This window comes from Phascolarctos cinereus, unplaced genomic scaffold (genome assembly GCF_003287225.1).
Source record: "Phascolarctos cinereus isolate Bilbo 61053 unplaced genomic scaffold, phaCin_HiC Scaffold_5;HRSCAF=322, whole genome shotgun sequence".
NCBI lineage: Eukaryota > Metazoa > Chordata > Mammalia > Diprotodontia > Phascolarctidae > Phascolarctos > Phascolarctos cinereus.
This window is the reverse complement of record NW_027555958.1, coordinates 295935984-295962731: the sequence shown is the minus strand read 5'-3', so window position 1 is coordinate 295962731 and position 26748 is coordinate 295935984. Positions and strand designations below refer to the sequence as shown.

General features: G+C 45.7%; 2 protein-coding genes across 7 annotated transcripts; one reads left to right on the top strand and one right to left on the bottom strand.

The window, feature by feature from the left end:
* The first annotated feature begins 60 nt into the window (after nt 1-60).
* SGCA (sarcoglycan alpha) lies at nt 61-26748 on the top strand. 6 transcript variants are annotated; one of them, XM_078155985.1, is made up of 13 exons: nt 62-161; nt 2803-2914; nt 11209-12797; nt 13325-13506; nt 15617-15730; nt 15965-16119; nt 16476-16548; nt 17033-17231; nt 17992-18154; nt 19076-19284; nt 20015-20041; nt 25522-25721; nt 26601-26748. In XM_078155985.1, exons 5-12 carry the CDS (start codon nt 15655-15657, stop codon nt 25700-25702), a joined length of 1083 nt encoding a protein of 360 aa, XP_078012111.1. In that variant the 5' UTR covers nt 62-161; nt 2803-2914; nt 11209-12797; nt 13325-13506; nt 15617-15654; the 3' UTR covers nt 25703-25721; nt 26601-26748. The 6 variants fall into 6 exon arrangements, with proteins under 6 accessions (XP_020853159.1, XP_078012111.1, XP_078012110.1 ...); XM_078155984.1 differs by having other exon boundaries at nt 15544-15730; XM_020997500.2 differs by lacking the exons at nt 11209-12797; nt 13325-13506 and having other exon boundaries at nt 61-161.
* LOC144457974 (uncharacterized) lies at nt 20529-21738 on the bottom strand. Its single transcript, XM_078156810.1, has 2 exons — nt 21682-21738; nt 20529-21176 (listed from the first exon to the last, which is right to left on the bottom strand). The coding sequence occupies exons 1-2, from the start codon at nt 21736-21738 to the stop codon at nt 20607-20609; spliced, it is 627 nt and encodes a 208-aa protein (XP_078012936.1). The 3' UTR covers nt 20529-20606.

The window sequence follows — 26748 nt, the reverse complement described above, 5'->3', positions numbered from 1 at the left end:
CCCTCCCTCCCCTCCCTCCTTCTCCGCGCCCCCCTTTCCCCTCTTCCCATCCTCCTCCTCCCCCTCCGCACTTCCCACACTCAGGCAGCTGGTTCTGTCCGCCTAGAGAGAAGCGGGGTAGTGGAGTCATCCCAGGGATGGAGGGCCCTCCAAGCCAAGCCGTAAGGGAGAAGCTAATTGGGATAGGGGGTGTCTAGGACCCTGGGATCTAGATAACCTGATCTTTGGGGATAAGGATGGGGAAAAGGTCTGGGAACCCCAGCACAGAACCAGTCGCCAGATAGGGCTAGAGCTAAAGGGTTTTTCGGGAAAAGCTAGTAGGAACTGAGCTCCAGACTGGAAGGAGACCCTGGAATCTTGCTTACACTCTAACCCAGCCTAGCCCAGCTAACACCCCCCACCAAGGTCCTCAGTGACTCTGACTAGACGGATAGCTGGGGAGACCTCTATTTCTTCCGCGTGGAAGGATTCGTAGAATGTCAGAGCTGAAAGGTACTTCAGAGATTTTAGGACCACAAATTCATTTGTTAGCTTTATGACCCTGGCCATATCACTTGACTGCTGAGCCTATTTTCTCGTCTGTATAATGACAATAATATTTTCACTGCCTCCCTCTTGGGGCTGTTACTACTACATTGGGTTGTTGTGAGGAAAACACTTCGCAAACCTTTAGGCTGCCTTTAAATATGTAGCAAGAAAAAATAATAATAACAAAAATAGTAATAATAATAACGATGATAATGATAGGTTTGGAGCTGGGAGACATCCTAAAGGTGATCTAATCCAATACTCCCTCTTTTTTTTTTTTAAACAGATAAGGGAACTAGTGCCCCAAAGAGGGAGACAGACTTGTTCAAGGGAACATTGCTAGCAAGGGAATCTATTCATAGGGTCCTTTTCAGCTCAGGTATTCAATTAACACCCTCCTCCCAAAACAATGGGCAAAAAACAAGTGACCTAGTGGCCAAGCTAGGACTTAAACCCTGGTCCTCTGACTTCTAAGCCAGTGTCCTTTCCATCTGTTATTGTTGAGTCTTTTCAGTCTGACTCTTCATGACTCCATTTTTTGGGGGGTGGACTGGAGTGGTTTGCCATTTCCTCCTCCAGATCATTTCTTTTTTCCTTTACAGATGAGAAACTGAGGTAAACTGGGTTAAGTGACTTGCCCCAGGGTCACATAGCTAGTAAGTGTCTGAGGCTGGATTTGAACTGGGAAGATGAGTCTTTGTGATTCCAAGCCTAATATTCTATCCATTGTGCCACCTAGCTTACCTGTCCTTTCCATCATGCCACTGCTTTTCTTGGGGGAAGGATAGAGAGAAGGCTTTGGACCTTGGCTTTTCCTGCAGTCTGGCCTTTGCTAAATCCTAAGATCAGGATTAGGGGCAAAGCTGGAGAATCCTTTAAAAAGACCTAATGGAGCCTCAAAGGCTTCCACCCCTTTTTGGGGTATGGGGTCGAACAGAGCCTTCTATAGTCTTGTATGGACTGGAGTTCTTTGCTGATCACCTCTGGTACCCAGAAGGCTCAGTCCTCTCAAATGCCTAAGGAGCTCTTCCTTGCTTCTGACTTGATGGAGAAACTGATGTTCAAGGCCTTCAGGGAGAGAGAAATAGCAAAGCTAAGTTGCTAGTTTCTTCTAGCCTCCAATGCCAATCTCTCTCCTTTCCTCTCCACCTTTCTTTCTTGACTGGAGCTCAAATATGTTACTGAATTACCAGGATGCCTAGCCTTAACCTAGCCTGTGGTATTTTGGGGGTAAAGCCAAGTTATATGCTTCGGGATCTAGAATGAGGTAGAGATGTGGCCCCCTGATATTTTTTCTTTTTTTTTTCTTTTTTAGGCAATTGGGGTTAAGTGACTTGCCCAGGGTCACACAGCTAGTAAGTGTCAAGTGTTTGGTCTGAGGGTGGATTTGAACTCAGACCCTCCTGGCTTCAGGGCCGGTGCTCTATCCACTGTGCCACCTAGCTGCCCCTGTACCCTCCTAGTATGCTGGCCAAATGAAGTCCCAAGTGGACCTGAACAGAATTAATAAGGAGAATTATTATTTAATGAGCCCCTGCTTTGTTGGGTTGCTTCTCTCCCTCTTCTTGCCCATTGCATTCACAATTCCAGAAGAAGCTTTTAGGGAGAGCTAAGTGCTTTGCAATCACTTCTTCCCTAGGGTTGAGAAGGAAACTGATGGGAAAGCTACAGGTCCCCTCATCCCATCCATCCCCTGCTTCAGATTCAAACCTAAATCCTGATAGTCTTTCCTCCCAGGCAAAGATTCCCCCCATTCCCATATTCTACTCATCCCCTTTGGGGAGACATTTATTGCCAGGGTTTCTTGGTCCAGTTAGGAAATTATTAATGTCCATACCATTGCTTTTGCTACAGTACCAGCCCATTTTTGTTTGTTCAGCCTGCAGAGAAACAGTGTGCCATTGTTTCTTGCCATTGCTTCTCATTGTCACCTAATCTGTCCCTAGGGAGATATCAAAGTGGCTCAGTGGATAGAGTGATGGGCCTGGAGTCAAGAAGACCTGAGTTCAAATCAGGCCTCAGACACTGAGCAAGTCACTTAACTTCTGTTTGCCTTAATCCACTGGAGAAGGAAATGACAAACCAATCTAGTATCTTTGCCAAGATATACTATGAAGAGTTGGACATGACTGAACAACAAAGGGTGGTCCTTAACAAATAGTTGTTGAATTAATTGGTAAATCTGTTCTTTCTCTTCCCTGGGAAATTTGGTTCCAAAGCACACTTTTTTCCTACTTGGAAAAGAAGTTTTTGGTGGTTGCCTTCATTTTACAGATGGGGAAACTGAGCGAGAGATGAAGGTGAAGGCAGAGCCCTCCTTGTGGACAAGTCACTCAGCACTTTGAAGATCTATACCCATCAGCAATGAGCAGTGTGACTCAATCTGGTAAGATGGGGAGGGAGTGGAAGAAGCTTCCCTGGTTGGAGAACACAGCAGTGATCACTACCTTAACCTTCAAGTATTTTTGTTCAGTTGTTTTCTAAGTCACTGTGTCTGACTCTGCATGACCCCATTTGGGATTTTCTTGGCAGAGATACGGGAGTGGGTTTGCCATTTCCTTCTCCAGCTCATTTGACAGATGAGGAAACTGAGGCAAACAGGGTAAAATGACTAGCCCAGGGTGACAGGGACTTGAACTCAGGTCCTCCTGGTTCCAGGACCAGCACTGTATCCACTTTGTCACCTAGTTGCCCTCTTCTTAAGTATGACCCTGAATAAAAGGCTACCAGAAGTAGGGAACCTTCAGCCTCAAGTCCACATGTGGTCCTCAAGTGCAGCCCTTTGACTAAATCCAAACATGGCTAGACTCATTTCAAGGATGCCTTCTCCTCCACCTATAAATACACACACACACACACACACACACACACTAGTGCACATACATATCTCCACAAACACATCCTTTGACTTTCTCTGTTTCTATTCTGTTAATCCTTAACGTTGGATAACCCCGACCATCAGCCTTCTGTCACCCTGCTCTAAGTCACCTAGCTTTTCCTGTCTGATTCCTATGGGGATTTCTCTTCCTTCTCTTATCCACTAAAGACATTTCTCTCTCTGTCCTCCTCCCTCTTTTTTTTTCTCTCTAAAACCTTCTCTTGTCCATATCATCCATTTTCCTGACTTTAGCCATCATTTCTATAAGAAGGATGCCCAAATCTCTCTCCTCAGTCCTGATCTCTAGTTCAGTGGAGTGTTAGAACTAGCTCATATCAGCTCTTGGGAACCAACTATTCAATTTTCTTTTCTTTTTTTTGGGGGGGGGAGAAGGATTGTAGAAAATGATAAGCTTTATTACTGTATTTAAAACATGAGAATTAGAGGGAAATTTTTTTCATTTTTTAAAAATTTTACCTATTTATTTATTTTTAGTTTTCAACAGTCACTTCTATAAGATTTTGAATTCCAAATTTTCTCCCCCTCCCTCTGCTCCCCCCTCTCCAAGACCGTGTGCAATCTGATATAGGCTATACATATACAATCATATTAAACATAGTTCCACATTAGTCATGTTGTAAAGAAGAATTAGAACCAAAGGGAAAAACCATGAGAAAGAAGAGAGAGAGAGAGAGAGAGAGAGAGAGAGAGAGAGAGAGAGAGAGAGAGAGAGAGAGAGAGAGAGAGAGAGAATAGTACTTTTTGATATGCATTCAGACTCTATAGTTCTTTCTCTGGATGTGGATAGCATTTTCCATCATGAGTCTTTTCAGAATTGTCTTAGATCCTTGTATTGCTGAGAAGAACTAAGTCTATCAAAGTTGGTCAACTATTCAATTTTCAATGTGAGCATTTACACCTTGGAAATCAGCAAAGGATAGAAATTAGGATTTGATTTGTTGTTTTGTTATCTTGACTTAAGAAAGTGATTACTCAGAAATTAAGAAAGTGAAACATTAATAATTCAGATTAAACTTAAAATGTGTTATGTATACAGGATTTTTTTAAAATGAGAAAACCAGTTGTTAACATTTACCAGCACAGCCCTATATTCATCCCATATTTCTAGCTGCCTGTTGGATATCTCTACATGGATTCAGCATGTCCAAAACAGAACTCTTTGTTTTCTCTTCCGAACCTGATCTCTCTTCCAATTTCTTTATTTCTCTTGTTTTGTCCATTAGTCATGTCTGACTTTTGATGACTCCATTTGGGATTTTCTTGGCAAAGATACTGGAGTGGTTTGCCATTTCCTTCTCCAGCTCATTTGACAGAAGAGGAAACTGAGGCAAACAGGGTGAAGTGAGTAGCCCAAGGGTCACAGACTACAACTAGTATGTGTCTGAGGCCAGATTTGAATTCAGATCCTCCTGACCCCAGGGTAGGCACTTTATCCAGTGTGCTACCTAGCTGTCCTGCACATAGGTACGTGTATGTATGTATGTATGTATGTATGTATGTATGTATGTATGTATATACACACACTTACATATACATCCATACCTACATATACACATATGCCTGCACATATGTACATACTACATATGCACATACATGCATGCACATGCTATATTCATATATGCACACACATATAAACTATATGTACACATATACATATATAATCTCCAAGCTCAAAACCAGACATTGTCTTTGTCCTTTGTCCTCCACACATCTAATCAGTTTCAAAGTCTGGTAGCATCTACTTACATGATATTTCTCAAAACCTTCTCTCCCCACCTCTTTCCACTCAAATAGTATCACTGTTACAAACAATATCAGGTCCTTATTGCTTCTCACCTGGATTTTTGCAACAGCCTGCTAGCCGCTCTCTGTGTCTCTTTCACATAGCTCCTACTATAATCTTCCTAAGACACAGGTCTGACCATGTCCCTTCCGTTTTCAGACTTCCTGTGACTCACTATTGCTTGCCAAAGAGAATGCAAACTTCCTAGCCTGCCATTCAAGGCCCTCTATAGCCTAGCTTCCTTCTATCTTTCCAGACCTATCTCCTGCTACTCCCTTGTGCTCATCGACTCTGCATTCAAGGAGCCAAGGTGAATGCACTCTTCTTCATTCTTAGGTTGTCCTTTCCCACCTTGGTGCATCTGCTCACATCACCTCCTCCCATGCTTTGGAATGGATCTTCCCCCCTACCCCTCATCTCGGCCTGTTGGAATCCTCTTTTATCAAGGCCCAGCTTGGGGCCACTTCCCACCCAAAGCCTTCGTTGATCTTCTGGCCTAGATGCAATCTCTCCTTCCTCAAGTCTTTTTCTTCTTTTCTTAATTAAATTTAATGTATTTTCAATTAACAAGTATTTATTTTCTCTCCCTCCTACCTTTCCCTCCTCACTGAAAAAACAAAAAGAAAGACAAAATTCTTGTAACAAAAATGCAGAGTCAAACAAAACAAATTCCCATATTGCCTATGTCTGAAAATCTGTCTCCTGCGTGTTTCATCCCTGACCTCTGTGTCAGGAGGTGGGGATCACCAGTCATCGTTGACCCTCTGAATCTTCCTCAGGTGTTCCATCCTCCTTTATTAAACCTCTCCAAATTCACTTGATCACATTCTAATGTATATTACAGTGATCTGTGTATATTTTTCATTCTTCCCCCAATACTACACAGACTACCAAGAAAGAAAGCATTTATTAAGTGCTTGTTATGTGTCAGGCACTGTGCTAAGCACTTCTTACAAACATTGTCTCATTTGATCCTCACAACAGCCCTGGAAGGTAGGTGTTATTATTATTCTCACTTTACAGTTGAGGAAATTGAGGCAGACAGAGGTGAAGTGACTTGGCCAACGTCACACAACTGGTAAATGTCTGAAGCCAGATTTGAACTCAGGTCCTCCTGGGACATGGGGCTCTATCCACTGTGTCATCTAGCTGCCTCTAAAGGGATTGTCCTTTTTTCCCATGATGTCCAGTACCATGAAGTTCATTCATTCATTCGCTCACTCATTCGTTCACATGGGAGAAAGGGCTTAGACTAGGCTCGTGATTTCATTGGTGTGGGAGAAATCCCCATATGGAAACTCCTGCTCCTGGCATGGATTGGATCTTCAGCTCATGACAGACTTGCCCATGTACCTGCGGAAGGGCTTGAGGGCCTGTCTTCCTGTCCCCAAAGGCAGCCCTCTATCGACTCTGCCACATTTTGCCTCTCATGATGAACTGAATTCATTGATTGGTCATTCAGGGCATTAGGATTTGGACTGGGACTCAGGCCTCTTGCCCCCTTATCAGTACATTTTGTGCCTGGTCACCTCTATCCCCCCACCCCCCAATTCAGCTCCCTGCTGCTACTGACAGCACCATTTCTGTGAGAAGGTCAGCAGAAGAAAAGCAGAGCCCCAGGCCCTGTCGGGTGGAAGATTGACTTTGTGGGATTCGTGGTAGGCTTTCCCCACCTCATCCCCTCCCCTAGTGGGGTCTGGCCTTGGTGAGGATGAGCTTGTGAGACCCTCCTAGCTTTGTTACTTCTTCCCTATGGGCTTCAGTTTCCTCATTTGTAAAAGGAGGAGGGGAAGGGGGTGGGACTAGATGACCTCAAGGGCCCTTCCAGCTCTGAAATCATATGCTGCTTAGGTGGGTGGTCAGTCATCGAATCATAGAACTGTGGCCTGGAAGAACTGGAAGACACCTTAGTGATTATCTAGGCCAAACCTCTTATTTTCTATGTGAATGTGCCTGTCTGTGTCTCCAACTGAGTACACGTCGTGCAGTGTGTGTTTATGTGAGTCTGAGTTCCTCTTAACATTTTGTCTGAGGTGAAGGGCGACTGTGAGCGTGGGCCTCCACCTGGGCAAATTGGGGTTTCCTGAGTGGGTCTGAGTCTGAATCTGAGCATTTGAGGTGGAATAGCCATTCAACCTGCACTAAGACTTTTGGGACACCCGGTATTGCATTTGGGACGATTGGTTCTTTCTGTATTATTTGTGAAAGGAGTCTCTAGTTGACGGCAGAGGCAGCATGGCCCAGCAAACAAGGTGCTAAATTTGGCCTTCCAGGTAACCTGAGCTCACATCCCAGGCAGGACACTTGCAAGCTGTGTGATCCTGGGCAAATCACTTAACTTTGCTGAGTCTGGTTTCCTCACCTGTAAAATAGGGACGATAATAATATCTGTTGTACCTACTTCCACAGGCTTGTTGTGAGGCTACAGTGAGATAATGGATCAATTTGTGAACCTGAAAGTGCTATGTAAATGTCAGCCATTATTACCACCCCTCCCTGGAGTGGTCCCACTTAAAGGGGATTGGTCAGCTTCTCCCAAAGCTGCTGCCATTACTTCAGGACCTGGAGATCTTTTCAATCCTCCCAGCTTCCTGAGGGGCGACAGAACCCAATGTAAACAGACCAGGCTCTCAAAGAGCTTCACTCTTCAGTCATTCTTAACATTAGAACACCGAATCTTCCACTTCCTGAACACCTAAATCTTGGGCTTGCAGTTAGCCTGGAGGCAGAGGGATCTCTATAATGACCCAGTCCCCCAATCCCTTCCCTCTCTGTAATCCATATTCTCTCTTTTCCTCGAATTTCTGGCATTATAACCATCTCCTCCTCATTCCATTCCCTCCATCTCAAGGTCTAACATATTTATAATATGTACATGTCTGTAGAAGCATACTCACGTAGGAAACACGCACACTTCATATATCTGTCCGATGAGGGAAGGGAAGGAGTATGTTTGTTAGTGGGACTTTTTTGGGGGGGGGTCAGTGAAGAGATAAGAAGAGATTTCTCCAAATCTTCTCTTGCTTAATGCTTAAAAAGAAAGTCTATATTTAGCTGGATTTGGAGGGACTGTAAAGATGTATTTTGCAAGGCACAGGCAGCGGATCGTCAGGCGTGGGAGCCCTAGAGATACGGAGGGAGGTTGTGGAAAAAAAATAAAATGTAGCAATCCTTCCTTGAGTCGGCATTTTCTAAGAACTCACACTCTTTTTTTCATTCCCTCCCAAACTGTTAATACATATTTTCATATATCACTTGTGATATAGTGTAAAGATCTAGATTTAGGAGTCAGAAGGCCTGGGTTCTAGTCCTGTCTTTGATACCTATTAGTTGCATGAATGAATAAAGCATTTAACCTATCTCAGTTTTCTCCTCTATAAAATGGGTATAGAATATTTGCACTAACTACCTCACAAGGTTGTTGTGATGTAAGTATTCAGTCCTGAGCACTATAATTGGAAAGAGTAGAGAAGAGAAATTCTACCTTCCTTCCCTCCTCAAAGTCAAAACTAACCTTCTCCAAGAAGCCTTTAGTGATGATTTGCACTTACCTAGCTCATAGAGTTCTGTGGAATTACTGGAATTATGGAAGTACAGATTATAAATTACTTTCTTGGCAGCAATCCTGAAAGGTGGGTGAGGTAAGTATTATTGTGACCTGTGGCCTAGTGCCCCAAGCTCTAGGCTTATACAGACTGGGTCCAATCTTAGGCATCTCTGCCGCCTTAGTCACTCTTTGACTCATTTCAGAATTGCCTCTGGGAAATCTCAGAATAATGCTTATGTCTAGGTTTCCACCACATATAAAGATAACAGAATTTTTGGACTTCAAGCAAGCATTCAAGGGCTGCCCTGCACCCATTATACTAATTTTACCCTGAATGCTTGTCAAGGGTCTGCTGTGGGAGCTATAGTCTAGCTATATTTTGAGATTTCCAGAGGCAAGGGCAAGGGCAAAATGAATCAAAGCAAATGATTGGGTGGGGTGTGTGTGAGGGAGGGGATGTCCATAGATTATACCTCATTCATTCTTACTTGGAAGGAAGAGGTGGTAATTGTAACACCAGAGTTTGAAGTGCTAAAACACAGGTTACATTATAAAAATCCATTTTACAAATGAGAAGCATTTCAGAGAAGCGAAATGACTTTTCCAAGGCCACAGAGCTATTAAATGTTGAAACTAACACCTCTGATTCAGGTCTAATGCCATATTGCCTCTAAGAAGAGGATACTTTCACTCCTACAAAAGAATGGTTCACATCCCTAGGTGGGGCTCAAACCCCACAATCAGTGGCTTGAGAAGCCAGTGCCTAAGTCATGAAACTACCTAGGCAGTCATTATTAATATTATCACTCCAGCCCACAGAGACAGGTCACTTTTTTGTGGACCTCCAGTGCACATTGACAGAAGGATGATTTTGGCACTTAAGTTACATTTCCATGGAAAGAGAGGCAGCATGATAGAGTGGAAACTTTGCTGCATCTAGTGTTGGGAAAGATCTAGGTCCAAATCCTGCTTAACCTTTCTCAACCTCTGTTTCCTCTTCTGTAAAATGGTGGTAGCAATGCTAATAACACCTACCCCACTCCCACCCCAGTTGTGGTGAAGTTCAAATGAATGCTAAATTCTTCTCAAACTTTGAAATGCCAGATAAATATCAGTTATTATTAGTACAGGGATAAGGACTACATTTATGATTTCACTGCTATAATAAATTCCCTCTACCAAAGGAAATGGGCACCTTCTCTGCTGTGAATTAGCCTAGAGAACCAAGAGGTTAAGTGTATCCATTACCCAGCTAGTCAGAATGTGTCAGAGGTATGAATTCAGGTCTTCCTGGCATCAAGACCAACTCTCCACCCCCTGGGCCCCCCTGCCTTATCATTATGGTTATCTTTTTATGTTACATGCCTTGCCTCATGACCAGAGCGTAAGTTCCATGAGAATAGAAACTGTTTCTCACATGGTTTTGTTCCCTGCTCAGCACCTAGAATGGTGCTATGCACATTGTAAGTACTTAATAAATACACAATTTGATTAAATTATCTGGTCTAGACCCAGAATCACCTAGTGACATTCAGGGCCATTAAGCTGAGCTGGGGGTCAGGAAACATTCAGCTTCCCTGGTTCCTTAAGGGAGCTGGTAGCACTCTGCCTGACCCTGGTTTCCCAAAACAGTTTTCTTTTTCTTTAGGGGGGGCGGTGTGGAATGGAGGGGATGTCCCTAAAAAAAATAAAAGGCAGGATGGGAGCAGGAAGGTAAGGAGACATCGAATTCAACTGAAAGGCCTGGAGAGGTCATTGCATCCATTCCCCTGCCTCCGTATTCAGGTTCACAGATAACATTCTCTAGGATACTGGTTGCCTGACTGACCCCTTCTAGCGCAGGCGTAGATCCTGAATGAGAATAGGTACAGGAGCCCTCTGGTGGCAGATAGGCACCATCACAACTCAGACAGTCCATTTAAATGTGTAAGGGGAAGAGAGAGTTTGGGAGATAGATACAAAGGAATGCAAAGATACAGTTGAGGAGATAGTTCTAAAGAGACAGACTTGGGGAACCCAATACAGAGTAGACTAATGGAGAGATGGATAAGAGTAATGGAGAAACAGAGAGTTAAAGAGATAGATACAGAAAGACAGTGGTGGGAAAATGATACAAAGACACACAAAAAAGACAGACACAAGAGGCAGAAAGTTGAGGGGATAGATATAGAAGAGCAGGATTGGGATGCAGGTACAGAGAGGCACCAAGATGGAAAAACTTTTGTAGAGACAGAGACAAAGACAGAGACATAGATAAAGGGTACAAAAGGGAGAGAGAGAGAGAGAGAGAGAGAGAGAGAGAGAGAGAGAGAGAGATACATAGGCTAGAGAGGCAGAGATAAGGACACACCAAGACAGAATGGAGGGTGGGAGAGGGGAGAAAGGACATAGAGATAAGACAGAGATAGATCCTAGGAGCTAGCCTAAACTTATCCTCCTCTACCCTTACAGGCTTCCCCTGCCACCTCCTTTCTCAACTGCTATGCAGGAAGATCCATCCTCTAATATAAAATAAAACTGAGGCCCAGACAGGTCAGGAATTCCCCAAACCATTAAAAGCTGCATACTTCTTTAGTGCTTGTCTGACATGGGAGCATTAATGGTAATTCCCACCCAGCCTTGGTATAGTGGGCATGGAGGGAGGAAACAATCTTACATATATCCACATGTTGTACTCTGGAGTAGAGAGTGGGGGAGGCCATAAAGGGTATTAGGCCTGGGCATCAACTTCCTGGAGGGCATGAGAGCCTCCCCACTCTATCTTAGAACATACTTTTTCTCTTTGAAATAATGGGAGGGAGCGATGGGAAGAAGTGGCAACAGGTCTGTCAGTAAAGGTGACATTCCTCCATGAGACTCAAGTGGCATCAAGGTGCTGGCATTGCCAACTTAAGAGCACTAAGCATGTAAAGGAGTTACTCTAAAAATAACAGTGGAGGCAGAGGGAGAAGGATGGGGAATCACATGGAGTCCAGTGTGAGGGACAGAGCCTGGCAGTTTTCTTGATGGCATCATGTCCCCTCTGGTCTGGGCACTATTGTGCCCTCCCTGCAGGAGCCCATTAGTGTCTTTTTCTTTCCCCAGAACACTTTTTTTTCTTATTCCTGGAAGGGACCACCTCCTCCATCCTCACTCCTGCACCCCCTCTGAGAGAGATGCCCTAGGAAGAAAGGCACCCTCTCCTTCACCTTCATAGAAGCTAATTTGATGCCAGCCTGAGATGAAAGTTGAATCTTAGATGCTTCTTTTTCTTTCCTCCTTCCCTCCCTCCCTTTCTCTTTTTCCTTCCTTCCTTTTCTTTTCTTCCTTCTTTCCTTCCTTCCCTCCTTCCCTCCCTCCTTCCTTTTTTCTTAACCTATAGGAAACAAAAGTCCAGTTTCTTACATAGTACTTGTAACATCTATTTAAATGTGTTTTCCTATAGAGACTTTAGATACAGTTATATTTTTAAGAAGTTTTGGAATCTTGAACAGTGACAGTTTAACTGCCACTTCTTGAGAAGTCAGGGGTAAGGGTATGTTTTAACTTTGATCTATGAGAAAGCAAAGAGTGTTAACTACTATTTGTAAAGAAATTAAATTTTAACTGGTATTTGTAGAGATTGAATTTTAACTGTCATCTCTAGAGAGACTATTGACAGTGAAGATTTGAAAGAGACTACGAGAAAAATGGAAGAAAGAAAATGAAGAAAACTTATTTCCTGGCAGAACTGTTCTTATCTTCTCTTGTGAAGAAACAAGATTTGAGAGACAGCTGAAATCATGAGAGTTGAGTGGTGGGACTGTGCTCTAGATGTGAGGAGAGATCAAAAGTAATAGTAATGGTAAAAGAGGAGTCTGGCTATGATCTTTCTTACAGCTAAAAGATTGCAAATAATTATTTAAACAAGTGTGCCTTTGTGTTATTGTTATTAGTTACATTGCTAGTAAATCATGTTGCCACTAACTTTGATATGTATTTAAGCCAAGAAGATTAGGAGTTTTGATAAAAAGAGATGAGCAACTACCCATAGGGAAAAAGAGGTTTCTTCAGTTTATTAGGTGAGTAATCATTTAAAAATGTGGTCTAAGAACTTAGAACTAAGTATTTAATTAATGAGAAAGATGTTGAAATTTTAGAAATTAATAAGGAAATATCTAAACATACTAAAAGTAAGGTTTACCTTAGAATTCAGGATGGTGAAAATGAATGTGGTAATGAGTCAAATAGCAGGCTGAGGGGAGACCATTCTATGTAGGTTCCGTGGCTTGACCCTCTCTTTCCTCTTTGTATTTTGAAATGTTTGTGTTTGTTGACAATTGTGAAATTTACAATAGATAAGATGAGAGAGAGACAGACAGACAGAAACAGAGACAGAGGAAGAACAAGGGGGGTGGTGGAAAGGCCCCATATATGCAAAAATATTTATTTTAGCACCTTTAGTAACAAAGAACTGGAAGGAAGAGTGCCCATCAGCCCAGGAATGACTGAACAAATTGTGGCATGTGGATGCAATGAAATGATTGTATTTTAAAAACCTATGAATATGGAGAATATGGAATAACTTGAAGAGTTTTTATGAACGTAGGCACTATGAGGTAAGCAGACCTAGAAGAACAGTGACCACAATGGTGACCACAATGACCACAATACTATGAGGGAAAACAACAATGAAAGACTTCAGAACTCTAATTACTACAGAGTACAATCATGATTTCAGAAGACTGAGAGTGAAGCACCCCTCCTGTCTCTTTTCAGAGGGTGTGGACTGTAAGTATGGAATGAGGCATACATGGTCAGATATGGCCAATGTGTTGACTTGTATTGCTCAGCTATGCTTTGTTACAGGGAAGGGTTTTATCAGGGTCAGGGGGATCATTGTAAAGTGATGGTGATTTTTAAAAAAGCATCAATAAAGTGTTTCTTAAAGAAAAAGAAAAGAAACACACACAAATTAAACACTAAAATAAAGAACCCAGCTGGTGTCCTGCCTCAAGGGAGAGTCAGCCAATAGACACAGGAAATAAGAGGTGACCTCATCCATTCCCCTGCCTCCAGGCAAGCTGCCATTAGGCAGACTGCCACTTACCCCATCCTGGCCAGAGAAGACATACTTCTCTCCCAGCACCCAGCACAGGGCTTTGCCCATGGGTGCTTGGTTTGGGCAGAAATATGAAGAGAAATTGACAAATCTGTACCTCCGCATCTGCTAAAGGGCATATTACATCCTTGCTCCATAGCGTATCCTTTTCTCTTCCTCCCCACCTCCCCCCCCCCCCAAAATTAGTCACTGTCTTAGAGTGGGGGTGGAATACAGTGAACAGTAGAATATTTGGGACTGCAACTAGGACCCAGCTACCCTGTCAGAATACTCTCTCCTCTGCCCTCCCCCTTCAGCACCTGCCTCTCTGTGTCAGTCAGAGGGGCCCCAGCTGAGGTTGGGGCAGAGATGGCGGCAGCGCTGGTACTGGTCTGGACTTACCTTCTCATAGGCAAGTGGGGATCAGCCTACCCCAGGAGACCTGGGGCTAAGGGAATGGATGGGTTAAAGAATCAGGTTGAGGGGTTGGGAGTTGGTGAGGTGTAACCAGGATGGGTTTGGGGCTTAGAAAGGTGGGCTGAGGAATCAGGGTAGAAAGCTGTGTACGGGCCGTCAGGGTTGAAACTTTGCGGACTGGCTGTGAGCTGTGAGGTCAGGATGGAAGGGCTGGACTTACTTAGTGGCTGTAAAGGTGCGGGAGGCTGTAGAGTTGGAATTGAGGGGACCCAGGAAAAGAAGATATTAGTTCCCAAACTCTGCCTCAAACTTCTCTCCCATCGCCTTTAATGGGCTGGGATGGGCTCAGCTGCCCAGCCTGCTTTAGAGCCTGTAGCCCAGCCCTGGCTAAATTTGGCAGAGAGGGGAGGGGACTTGTATCAAGAGATATCCAGGGAGCTCAAGGCTATTTTTTAATAGGAATCCTTGTCCTCAGGAGAACCCAGCACTCAAGCCTCTCCCCCTCCCCACCCCCGCCCTCGACATAACTCCTGTCTACAGCCTCTGAGGGGCTGTAGGTGAAGATAACAGTCTTTCCCTGGACAGTTTGGGCACCCCCCACCCCCACCCCACCCCCCACCTGCCTCATCCTGTTTGCCTCTATCTATCCTCTAAGCCATCAGAGTACAATGCCACTCCCTTCCACTCTGTGGCCAATTCTGCACCCACATCTTGCTCACTTCATTGGAATTCCTCTTAATAGTTCATCCCTTCCCAGCCACACCCCCAATACCCACTCTTATCAAACATTATCCCTAGGAAAGACATTACTGGATAGAATCATGTGCACACAGTAAATAGTGCCAACTGCTATACTTAGGGCCTCAAGCAGGATTATGGGATGGGGACGGGGAAATTTTCCCCCTAAAATGAAATCATAACAGAGAGTAACTGATTATTGCTAATCAGTCATGTCATGATTGACAATTATTACACTATTCAGACTCCCTCTTCCCTGCCCCAAGAAACTGAGGGTCAGGGAAAGAGCTATTCTAGCAGCAGCCCCCAGTACAGTCTATTCCTCAAATTCACCACAATCTCACATCATCTTTGAGGCAGGTGCCACTCTGTGGTTTCAAAATGGCAATGTCTCCCGACTCTGCTGGAACATGGGAGGGACCCATCTTAGGGCTTCTTGGGTAGAGGGTAGATATTGGGACAGTCCAGGGAGAGGAGAAGGAGGAAGAGTAGCTTTTTTCCCCCACCAACTCTCTGGCTAACCTGCCCCTTCCCCACTTCAACCTGACCTCCAGGTATGATTCTTCTCCTAGAGGCTGGTAAAACTATGTTGAAGGGAAGTTGAGCCTCTGAGATTTGGACCTGTATGCACTGGTATCCCCACAGGACTCCTGTCTAGGTTTGGAGGTATTGTGGCCCAACAGATGCTGTACCCTCTCATTGGCAGAGTCTTCATTCATACGTTGGGACCTGCTAGTTTTGTGGATCTGCCTGATACTGGTGAGGAGAGCTACTCCCCTACCCCCCCCCAATAAATCTAGGGAGGCCCATGGGACCCCTATGATCCATCAGGGTAGAAGGGCTGAGGAAAGGGATACTCGCCTCTCCTGAGAGCTGACTACACAGGTAACTTCTGGTGCCCATGAGGTGGGGCTGTCAGATGCTTTTTCCCCTGGGTGGTGGGAGAACGAGGTGTTGAAGTGCCTTTGTGCCTACTTCCCCTCTTCTTCTCAGATCCCAGACCCAATACTCTTGTCACCTTCCATGCCCACCTACTGGGGCATCCAGATTTGCCTCGATGGCTCCACTACACCCAGCGCAGCCCCAGTCAGCCTGGTTTCCTCTATGGGACCCCTACACTTGAAGACCGAGGCCAACAAATCATTGAGGTATCAGAAAAAGCTCCATGGTGACCCTGGGCCTCTGAACCCTTATGTTTGCCCACCCCCTTTACCCTTCCACCTCTGAAAAATGAAGGGGTTGGGCTCAGATGATTGGAAGAGTATCTTCCAGCTCTGACATTCAATGTCTCCCCAGAGGTGGAAGGCATCTTGGAGCTTTATTTGCATGTTATTTACATATAATTTGCATGGCAATTAGTCAATATCCAGCTGCACAGATGTCACCCACCCCTACCCCCTCCTCCTCTCCTTTCATTACTCTCCTCCCCTTGGCAAGGCCTACTCCTCCTCCCTTTGGACTTGGCACCCCTCATCCACTCACTTCACCCCATCCCCTCCCACAGGTCATAGCCTACAACAGAGAGAGCTTTGAGACAACCCGAAACAGGCTGGTGCTGCTGGTAGGGGAGCCTGAAGGTAACACTGGCCCCATTCCTACTCTAGATCTTCTGGGATCTCCCCTAGGGAAGAAAGAGGAGTTAGTGTGTGTATGTGTGGGGAGGGGACTGAGGGGCTCTGGTAAGGATCAGAAATGGGGAATTTGAGAAAATGTGGGATTTGTTGTTATTATTATTAATATGAGAGTCAGGGAATGGATTCGGTTTGGGAAGTTGGAAGCTGGTATAAGGGAAGGAACTGAAGAGGAACACAAAGCATTGAAGTGTGGAAATTTGGAGTACCATGGGGGGGATTCTGTGATGAAAAGGGACTTAAAAGGGACTTCAGGATGGCACTAGGCTATGGGATAAGGATTTGAAATTTGAATAGGGGAAGATGGGAGAAGAGAGGGAAGGACTGTGGTATCAGAGCCTGGGAAGTTTGGGTCTAGAATGTCAGAAAAGATAGGAGGTTTGGGGGTTATATGGATCCTGCCCAAGGCATTTCCCTTGTCCTTCCACAGGCCCTTCACTTCCATACGAAGCTGAATTCCTGGTGCAAAGCCATGATGTGGAAGAGGTGCTGCCCTCACCTATTGGGCAGCGCTTTTTGACCGCCCTGGGTGGACTCTGGGTGCCTGGGGAACTGCAGTTACTCAACATCACCTCTGCTCTGGACCGTGGAGGTCGTGTCCCTCTTCCCATTGAAGGCCGCAAGGAGGGGTAGGGTTGGTGAGGGATCCCCATGGCATTTCCTAGTTCCTTGGTCTTTTCAATGCTTAAAAATATCAAGGATATAAGTTCTCAGTGTGGCCATTCCTCTCACTATGTCTGGAGGGGTTTTAAGTAACCACACACAACTAGTAAGTGTCAGAGGTAGGAACAGAATTTAGGTCTTCCTGAACCCAGATCCATCATTCTATCCATAGTGTTGTCTTTTGTACTTCCAAATTGTCCATCAATCAAATCCAGGGAAACTTCCTCTAATAGTCTCCCTATCCAAACTCCCATTTCTTTGAATTAAAGAAAAGGAGGGAGGAATAAGTTTCTAATTCTCTTAATTCAGTGGGTTCTCTCTGCTCTCCAGCCCTTTCCACACACATCCCTCATGGACTTCCATCAGTCTCATGGTCTTTTATTTTTTCCACTGGAGTATTTTATTTGTGTGTATATTTTACGCCCTCAGAAAAAGAAAAATTTAATTCAATTAATAAGCATTTGTTTTCTCTTCCTCCCATTTCCTCTCTCCCTCCCCCTAAGAAAAAGAAAAGAAAAATATTTCTTTTAACAAATATTAGTAAAAGAAAAAAAAGCCCCCAAATTCCCAAGTTGACCATGACCAAAAATGGATTGCATATTCTCATGGTCTTTTCCTCTCTCTTATCACCCTGGGCTGAGTCTACCTGCCCTCCTCAAGCTTACAACCCCCCCCCCGGTGGCTATAGCAGTTATTGCAACTCAGGTGTGATCTCTTCTGGCCCAGGGTTTACATCCAAGTGGGTTCTGCCAGTCCCTTCTCCACCTGCTTGAAGGTGGTAGGGTCTCCTGCCAGCCATGACCGCTGCACCCAGGGCCAGCCGCCACTTCTGTCCTGCTATGACAGCTTCGTACCCCACTTCAAAGTCGACTGGTGCAATGTGTCCCTGGTGAGGAATGTGACGTCCCCGGGGAGGAATGTGGGCACCCTACCCCCTCCCTCATCACACACACACACACACACACACACACACACACACACACACACAACTAGGAGTCAGAAGACAAGTTCCGCTATTTAATACAGCTCTGCTGCTTAAATACAAAAGGGAGTGGTCATTACCTTAGACCTGAGTCTCAGTTTCCTTATCTATAAAATGGGGGCAATCAGCCCTGCCATGCCTGCCTCACAAGCTCAGGGTATCTGATAGTGTAGTGAAAGCACTTTGTTAACTATAACACGCTAAACAGAGGAAAGGGATGATAATTGATCAGTTGATTGATCATTATTATTTTGGTCTAGACTTGCAAGCCACTTCCCCTGCCAATGAAGATCTGTAACTTACAATCTTAGAGTGACTTTAGTGTGAGTGTGTTGTTATTATATCCTGAGATTCTCCCTTCCTACACCAGGGGGCCTCAGCTGCCTAGTGGACAGATGAGCTGCAAGACTTGTAGGATCATCAAATGTATAAACCTTAGAGGTTGTCTATCCACTCTCCTCATTTTATAGAGGAGGAAATGGAGATCCAGAAATGTTAAGTGACTTGTCCAAGGTCACGCAGATAGAAAGTAGCCAATCAGGTGTTTGAACCCTAGGCCTTTGACTCCAAATACAGGGCTTTTTCCGTTGGCAAGGTGGGTGTTGGGAGGTCAGTTCCTAGATGTGACTCTACCTGTGGTTAATGGACATTCCCCACTGCCCTCAGAGGGCCCAGGAAGGTCTTCATCAGGGTTCAGGCTGCAGAGTTCTTCAACTATGTGAGGATGAGAGAGCAACCTTTCCTTCCCTCCCCTGGTCCTTGACTCTTCCCTAAGCTATTTCTGGGTCTCACTCACGTCAGTGCTGATTGTTTTGTTTTTTAAACCAGGTGGATAAGTCAGTACCTGCACTACCTGGGCCGGTGCCCACCTGGGGCGATGGCATTTTGGAGCATGATCCATACTTCTGCCCCCCAACGGAGGCACCTGACAGAGACTTTCTGACGGATGCCCTGATCACCCTCCTAGTGCCGCTGCTGGTCGCCCTGCTTCTTACCCTGATTCTGGCTTACATCATGTGCTGCCGAAGGGAGGGCGTGTGAGTTGCGGGGGGCAAAGCATGGCAGGCCCTCTGTTTATCTCCTTCTCCCTCTTTCCATTCCCTTCACTGGACCTGGAGTCAGGGAATCCTGGCTCCATTTTTTGCATTTGGGTGATCATGGCAGTCAATTCTCTCAGGGCCCCAAATTGATGCTTTGTTAAATGTGGGTAGAACTAAATGAGTTCTAAGATGTCTTCCAGCTATGATTCTGTGATTCTGTGATCTAGGATCCTGTGATTCCAGCCAGAGCCAGCCTGGGCTGTGTTAGGAGTCAGGGGTAGCAGCAGTCTGAACAGAGATTTTTAGATGGGTCAGGAGGATAGGGGATAGAATTAGCTATGTAGCTGTCCTAGGTCTATGGGGAGGACCTGGTCTTTGCTGACCATTTGACCCTTTACTGACATCTTCCTCTGGGCCTTTTAGGTTTCATAGATAACTGAATCCTAAATAGGACTTGGAAATAAGTAATGGTCCCCACCACCCCCCTATGATTCTCAGTATTGTCTCTTTTTAAGAAACCCGGCTGTGCTCTAACATTGTCCCTTGCTAACTTTGAGGATCCAAAGGCAGTATGCAAATGAGTACTCCAAGCTCCTCTTGCCCTCTTTGAGAAAATCAAGCCTAGAGTGTATGCTGCTCACCACAGTTGGCTCTGGCTGGAAGCAGAGGCTGAGAAGGAGGGCTGGCATTCATCAGTTGATGCTGTCTCTAACTCTCCTTCCTACAGGTTGAAGAGAAACCTTGCTACCTCTGAGTGAGTATGACAGAGAGAAGAGGGATTTAGGGGAGAGGATTCCTTCTCTTGGGAAAATGGGAACCATCTGAGAGGGTTGCTCATGCTGAGGGTCTGAAAACATTTTGTTCAAGCTCTGAATGACGGAGGTTAAGTTCTCTTTGCTGTTGAGGTTGGTGTCTTAGGTGTGGTGGAGTGGAGGGAGCCTAGCAACAGAGAATGATTCTCTGGTTCCATCCTATCTGGTCCATGGTGGCATACATATATCTCCTGTTCAGGAATGAAGGGAAGGGCAGTTCCCCCACCAACCAACCTCCCTTCTCCCCTGCCAGTCCCTGCCTCCCAACAGGGCCTTGGTTTAGCTTAGGAGTCCTTCCATCATTTCCCACTCCCTGGCTTACGTTCTCCTTGTTCCCTTACCAACCTGAGGCTCCCACCATTCCCAGCAGACCATCCATTCCCCTCTTCATAAGATCAATGGACTCCCAAAGAACCCTACAGAGGCTAGTGTGAAATAACAGTTTTTATTTGTGCCGTGCCTGCGGCTGGCCCGAGTACCCTCATCCTATTGGCCTGGCCTCCTTCACTATTTCCGGGAGCGCCGGGCTGGCTTGCGGGACCCTTTTTTCTGGCGCCCCTTGACCTTTTGCTGCTCCTCCTGGTGCGGCTGCTTCCTCTGGCGCTTCTGCCTCTGGGGCTGCGCTGCCTTCTTGCACTTCAGCTTCTTCTTGCCCATTCGGAAGGAGCCTGAGACCCCAGTGCCTGTCACCTGCTTCAGCACCCCCTTGGCCACCAGCCCCTTCAGCACCCGCTTGAAGCGCTGAGCATTGCGGGCCATGTTGAAGCCTGTGCTGCTAACAGCCTTCTTCAGGGTGGCCAGTGAAACTCCCCGGCGTGTCTTGGAACCTGCAACGGCCCATAGGATCACCTCAGACAGGCTTGGTCTCCTGCGATTGCTTGGGCTGTCGGCTTTGTTCTCCACTGATGCCCCTGTGCCATCGGGCGCCTCTCCCTCTGGGGAATCGGCAGAGACTGGGGCTACAGGTGGAGAGGCGGGCTGAGGTTCAGAGTTCCCCTCTACTTCTTCTTCCTCCCCAGCCTGGGCTGGGTGAGGAGAATTCAGTGTTAGGACTTCCAGGTTGGTGGGAGGGAAAGACTCTCAGAAGGGCCAATCCTGGGTAGTTGGGGGCTGTCGGTAGGCTGACCGGGTGAGGCTTGTCTCTGACTCCTGGAGCCTCTTCCCTTTCAGCTCTGACTAGTGGCTTCCCCTGGTGGGAGGACGGACTGAGGTTGTGTGCCCCTCCCTTGGCCCTGCAAACTGGTAGGATCAGGAAGAGGGGCACAAAGTAGTCTCTACGGTGACCCAAGTTAGGTATTATGACAACATCAGAACCCTGTCAGTGGGGTCACAGTTGGGCCATTGCTCTCTACCACGGGGGGCACAGAGAGCAGAAGGGACCTGGGTGAGGTAGGGGCAAGGATTGTACATTGGAAAATCCAAAGTGTCCCTCCTCTGAGGGGCCTGTAGATGTCTAGCAATGCGTGATAGATGGCACCTGTGGGTAATGGCATGTTGGCAGGTGTGTGTGTGCATGCGTGCTTTGGAGGATATGTTTAATGAGCCCCCATGACAGAATGCGTGTTTGACATGTAGCAAGTACGTGTTGGTGGATGCAGGCACACATGTAGTTATGTAGCCTATGCTCGTGTTTCTGCATGGTAGCATCTCATGCTTTAGGCATGTGAGGCTTAAATACATTTTGGAACCCAGCTTTCCATGTGTGCATGACAGAATACACACGTCATAACATTTGTATTGACATGGTCATGCAGAGTGATGAAGCATATGTGAAGAAGCTGGAAAAGGAAAAGAGGGCCTCTGACCGAAGCCACAGGAATCAAGTGCTCAGATTATTTCCCTGTATCTGTGTGTTGCTGGATAATAATAACAGTAGCTAGCACTGATACATAATACTTTAAGGTTTGCCGATTGCTTTACAAAGACAATCTCATTTGATTCTCATAACCATTCTGTGATTAGGTGACAACATTGTCCCCATTTCACAGATGAAAAAACTGAGGTTCAGAGAGAGCAAGTAAGTTGCCCAGGGTCTCACAGCCAAGAAGTATCTGGGAGGGAAGAAGGGATTTGAACTCGGGTTTTCTTGACTCCTGGAAACCCTAACCTTGCTGCCTCATGACCCTCTCTTTCCCCTTTAATCTCTAATTTGGAAAGGAGGCATATTCCTTGTCTTATCTTTCCCCATCCTACCTGATTCCCCTCCCAAATTTTTATACAGTCCTATCTCCTCCCTTACCCCCCCTCTTTCTTTTCTAGAAATGTAAATTTGAGGTTTGCACAACTTTTCCAGATGAATTCCAGACTCCAGAGGTCATCCTATCCCACCCCCTACTTCAGACAGAACCTTCTTTTCCAAAGCTTATTCACATTCCAACATACCCTGTTCTAGGAAAAGAGATTCCATGCTGATCAGATCTGAGGCTTTGTGTAGTCTAACCTCAATCCATCTAGTTATAGCTTCATTGAATTCAACAAACATTAAGTATACCTATTGTATACCAAGCCTTATGCTAGGCACTGGGGGCATGGGGTATGTGTGTGTGGGGAATGATACTATGATGAAAAAACAGCTCCTACCTCAAAGAACCTAAAATCTAATAGACTGTAATTTTTCCAGGCTCCTGGGACTGCACCTGTTTGTCACCATGAATAATCCTCTCCCCATATGTGACTTGTAGTTTTAAATGAGATGAATTTACTCATATGGGAGGCCTAGTTTATCCTTGTATGGAATACTAGGGCCTCCCTTCAGAGCTGTAACTAGGGCAAGGTGACTGGTGCTTCATCTCAGGGCACCTAAATTTAGAGGGGACTGACAGCACTCTTCACTGAATAGAAATAACCAAGCTTAGGACCTAGTTAGCAAGAATAATTAGTTAAAATTGGAAGCTAGTAGATGCTACTTTGTACTGAACCTCCCTTGGTCAGAGGCTTGTGCTGGACACTAGGAGCGAAAACCCAGAGAAAGATCACACAGTCCCTGTCCTCAAGGAGCTTCCAGTGAAATGAGGGAAACACCCCACACAGCCAGGGCAGTTTCAATTTAATAAGTCTTTATTACTCACTATTAGTTAGGCATCATGTTAAACATTAAAGGGTAGAAAAAAAAGGCAAAAGCATGCATGGTCCCTGCTCTCAAGGGGCTCACATTCTAATGGGGAGACAACGTACAATCAAGTATGTACCTACAAAGTCTTAGTGAGAAGGTATTAGCTCTGGAGGACAGGAAATGAATGCAGAAGATAAGATTTGATCTGGGTCTTAAAAAAAAAGTCAGAGAAGATAAGAAGCAGGAGATGAGGAGGAAGAACATTCCAGTATAAGGAATAGCCGGTTCCAGGCATGGAGTTGAGATGTGGAGTGTTCTATGTGAGAGCTGCTGGATCATGGAGCACATGAAACATAAACACCAGGCTTAGAATCAGAAGACTCATCTTTCTGAGTTCAAATTCAGCCTCAGACACTTACTAGTTGTGTGACCTTGAGCAAGTCACTCAGCCTTGCTCGCCTCCATTTCCTCACCTGTAAAATGAGCTGGAGAAAAGAAATGGCAAACCTCTCCAAAATTTTTGCCAAGAAAACCCCAAGTGGGGTCATGACTGAAATGACTGAACAACAAAAGCGGAGAAAACTGGTCAAGTTGTAGAGAGCTTTTAATGCTACACAGAATTTTGTTTTTGATCCTGGAGGTGATAAAGGGCCATGGGAGTTTGAGTCCCAGGGGTGACATGGTCAGACCTATATTTTAAGTGAATCACTTGACAGTTGAGTAGAGGATGGATTGATGCAGGGAGGCCAATTGGGAGGAAATATTGCAACAGTTGAAGGAAGAAGTGATGAGGGCCTGTAACAGAGCATTTAGTAGGATGGTTGCTATATAAGGGGATATATACACAAGATCTGAATGTAGAAACAACAAGACTGGACAATATTGGATATGTGGAGTGAATGTGTGGAGTGGAGAATGACATCAAGATTATGAGCATGGGTGACTAGGATGGTGGTGCCCTTGTTAGGATGGGGAGAGAGAGACTGAGAGACAAGGGAAGACTCTTGAACAGAGCAGTCAGTACCAGGGCTGGAGGGCTGGAGGGGACAGACTCAAGTGGGACAAACCAGGCAGGTTTCTTGGAGTGTGGAGCAGGAAGGGATAAGATGGGGGACTTAAAGGAGAGGGAGATGGGAGTATAGGTTTGGATGGATATAGAGGCCAAGTCAGAGGCAGGGAATTCAGGGAGATGGGATAAGACTGGGAGGTGGGCTGGGAAGGAGAGAATCAGTGACGAGGTGGAAGGAGATCAAGCTATGAAGTAAGGACTGCGTGCTTTATGGTTCCTGTGGACACACCAATTGTCATGGGATGGTGAGGTGGGCACTGGGTACCATAAGTGACAGAAGTAGTATCTCTATGCCATTTGATATACCTAGTTCACTACTCTTTCCATATTACAATAACTGTGACTGAACAGTGACCTAACTAAGGTTGGAGTTTGGGGGGAGGGGCTGAGATGACATACTAGGACAGGAAAGGAATCATAAGAATGGAGCTTAGTGGAAAGAGCACTGAATTTGGAATCAGAGGATCTGGGCTTGAATCCCAGCTGTAGAGCTGTTTGACTTGGCCAAGTCATTTCCCTGGGCCTCAGCTTCCTCTTCTATAAAATAAAGGTGGCATGTTAGATCTGAAAGGACCCTTCTCATACTTTGATTATTTATATAAAGAAGAAAATGAAAGAGTCCAAGATCATAGAAATGTCCAGAGGCACTGCATGTCTGATGGAAGGCCTGCTGTTCTCCATCTCTGAGAATAGAATAGGATGTGAGAAAGGGGCTGAATTTGTAGTCAGGGAGCTTGAGATCTGACTTGAAAGAACTGATTATGAGAGTTCTGAAACCCTGGGGTTGGTGCCTCAACCGTGGAGAGTGTGACTTTTCCTTCATGGAGAGGTGCCCTCAAACCCAAGAGAGATTCTTGGTTATCTAGGTAGAGACAGGGTCATGGACAAAATGGTATTGGCAATCCTTATTCTCTGGTGATCACAGAAGCTGGCACCATGCCCAGATTTGTTCTCTCCCCATGTCCCTTTGTCGCCTGGTGCCTGACCTCCTAGGGCACTGGCAGAAGTTAGAGAGGGGCGGTTGAGGTGTGAGGTTACCAAGATGTGGTGTATTCTGGTTCTGCATGTGGATGTGATTCGACATGACACTCCCCCCCCCCCACCCCAGTATTCTCCACAGATAGGTTCACTGTATGTGTTTGCCTTGTCCTGGTTCTGTTGAGCAGATAGCTTTTGCCACCAAACATGAGCTTTGGGGCATGGGAGGGAGAGAAGCGACCTCCACCATATAACTTGTATGTTCCCCTCTGTCAGACCCTGGTGGGTGCTGATTCCCCTGTTTTCTCTTGATCCCTTAACAGCATCCAGATGGTTCACCACAGCACCATTCATGGCAACACGGAGGAACTCCGGCAGATGGCAGCAAACCGATCAGTGCCCCGGCCTCTGTCCACCTTGCCCATGTTCAATGTGCGCACGGGTGAGCAGCTGCCTCCCTGCTCTGACATTGCCCAGGTGCCCCTCATCCTTGACCAACACTGAGGACCTCTGACTTCTCCAGGTGAGTCAAACTAGGTGGGAAATGGGTAGCACCAACCTCTCCTCCAAATGGTCTTGGTGTGTGTGGGGGGGGGCCTTTACCCAATGGGGTAGAAACATTTACCAAATTGCCAACAGGGAAATCCAGAGTGCTTGGCATCTGCATATAGCTATTTTTCTGTGATCCTATCCCCACTCAAATAGTGTGTATTTTTAGAAAGACCTGCATTTGGAGACAGGGGACCAGTGTTCAAATCCTCATCCTCTCCACAAAGAAAAAAAACAACACTCCTTCTACAGTTTGAGGGTTACCCACTCCAGGGTTTCAGAACCCTCATGAGTCAATTCTTTGAAGTGGAACTTCAGTCACCCTGACTGCAGATCCAGCCCCTTTCTCTTACCCTTTTGTCACTCCCTATATGACCTTGGATATGTCATTGAATCACTGGGCTTCAGTTTCCCAATCCACGAAAACGAGGGTGTTGGACTAAGGTGATCATAAGGGTTTGCATTACTATAAATACTGTGATCCATGTTGTTGCCTCCTCCATTTCTCCCCCACCCCAGAGAAAATAGATAACAGGACAGAGTCCATCCTACTCCCTCTTCTAAGTTCCCTGGAGGCTCTAATATTTTTTTGGGCAATGAGCAAGGTTTCCTGCTCTCCTAGACCCCATGGTCACTCTCCAAATCTTGGGCTTCCATGACAACAAACTAAGGCTGAATGACGACTTGACTCCAATAAAGTTATAGTAGATGGAATAGATAACGTCTGGGTTCCCTTCCAATTCTAAGACATTGTGATTTTGTGACTTGGTGACTCCATGTAAGGGAAACTGGCTCTGCTCTTCCCCATTCCCCCGTTCCTGGGCCTCACTATTTCCTTTCTGTTTCCCTCCAGGGAATGGCCACATCCCATCTGAGGAATCCAGCTGCTGAATCACTTACAACAAGGGGCCATGCTGGGGTGTGGGCTGGAGCCAGGGTGTGGGAAGTGGTGGGGGCCAAGAGGGATTAGAGAAAGAGAGAAAATAAATTCACTCATCTGA

What these genes read in the sequence shown, in the direction of transcription:
- SGCA (XM_020997499.2), top strand. Translation starts at nt 14,186, where the DNA reads ATGGCGGCAGCGCTGGTACTGGTCTGGACTTACCTTCTCATAG. An exon ending in GCTGGTAGGGGAGCCTGAAG is followed by an intron (nt 16,549 to 17,032) that starts GTAACACTGGCC and finishes GTCCTTCCACAG; the next exon opens with GCCCTTCACTTCCATACGAA. An exon ending in AGAAACCTTGCTACCTCTGA is followed by an intron (nt 20,042 to 25,521) that starts GTGAGTATGACA and finishes ATCCCTTAACAG; the next exon opens with CATCCAGATGGTTCACCACA.
- LOC144457974 (XM_078156810.1), bottom strand. Translation starts at nt 21,738, where the DNA reads ATGCAGAAACACGAGCATAGGCTACATAACTACATGTGTGCCTGCATC. An exon ending in GTGCCTGCATCCACCAACAC is followed by an intron (nt 21,177 to 21,681) that starts GTACTTGCTACA and finishes CCCTTCTGAGAG; the next exon opens with TCTTTCCCTCCCACCAACCT.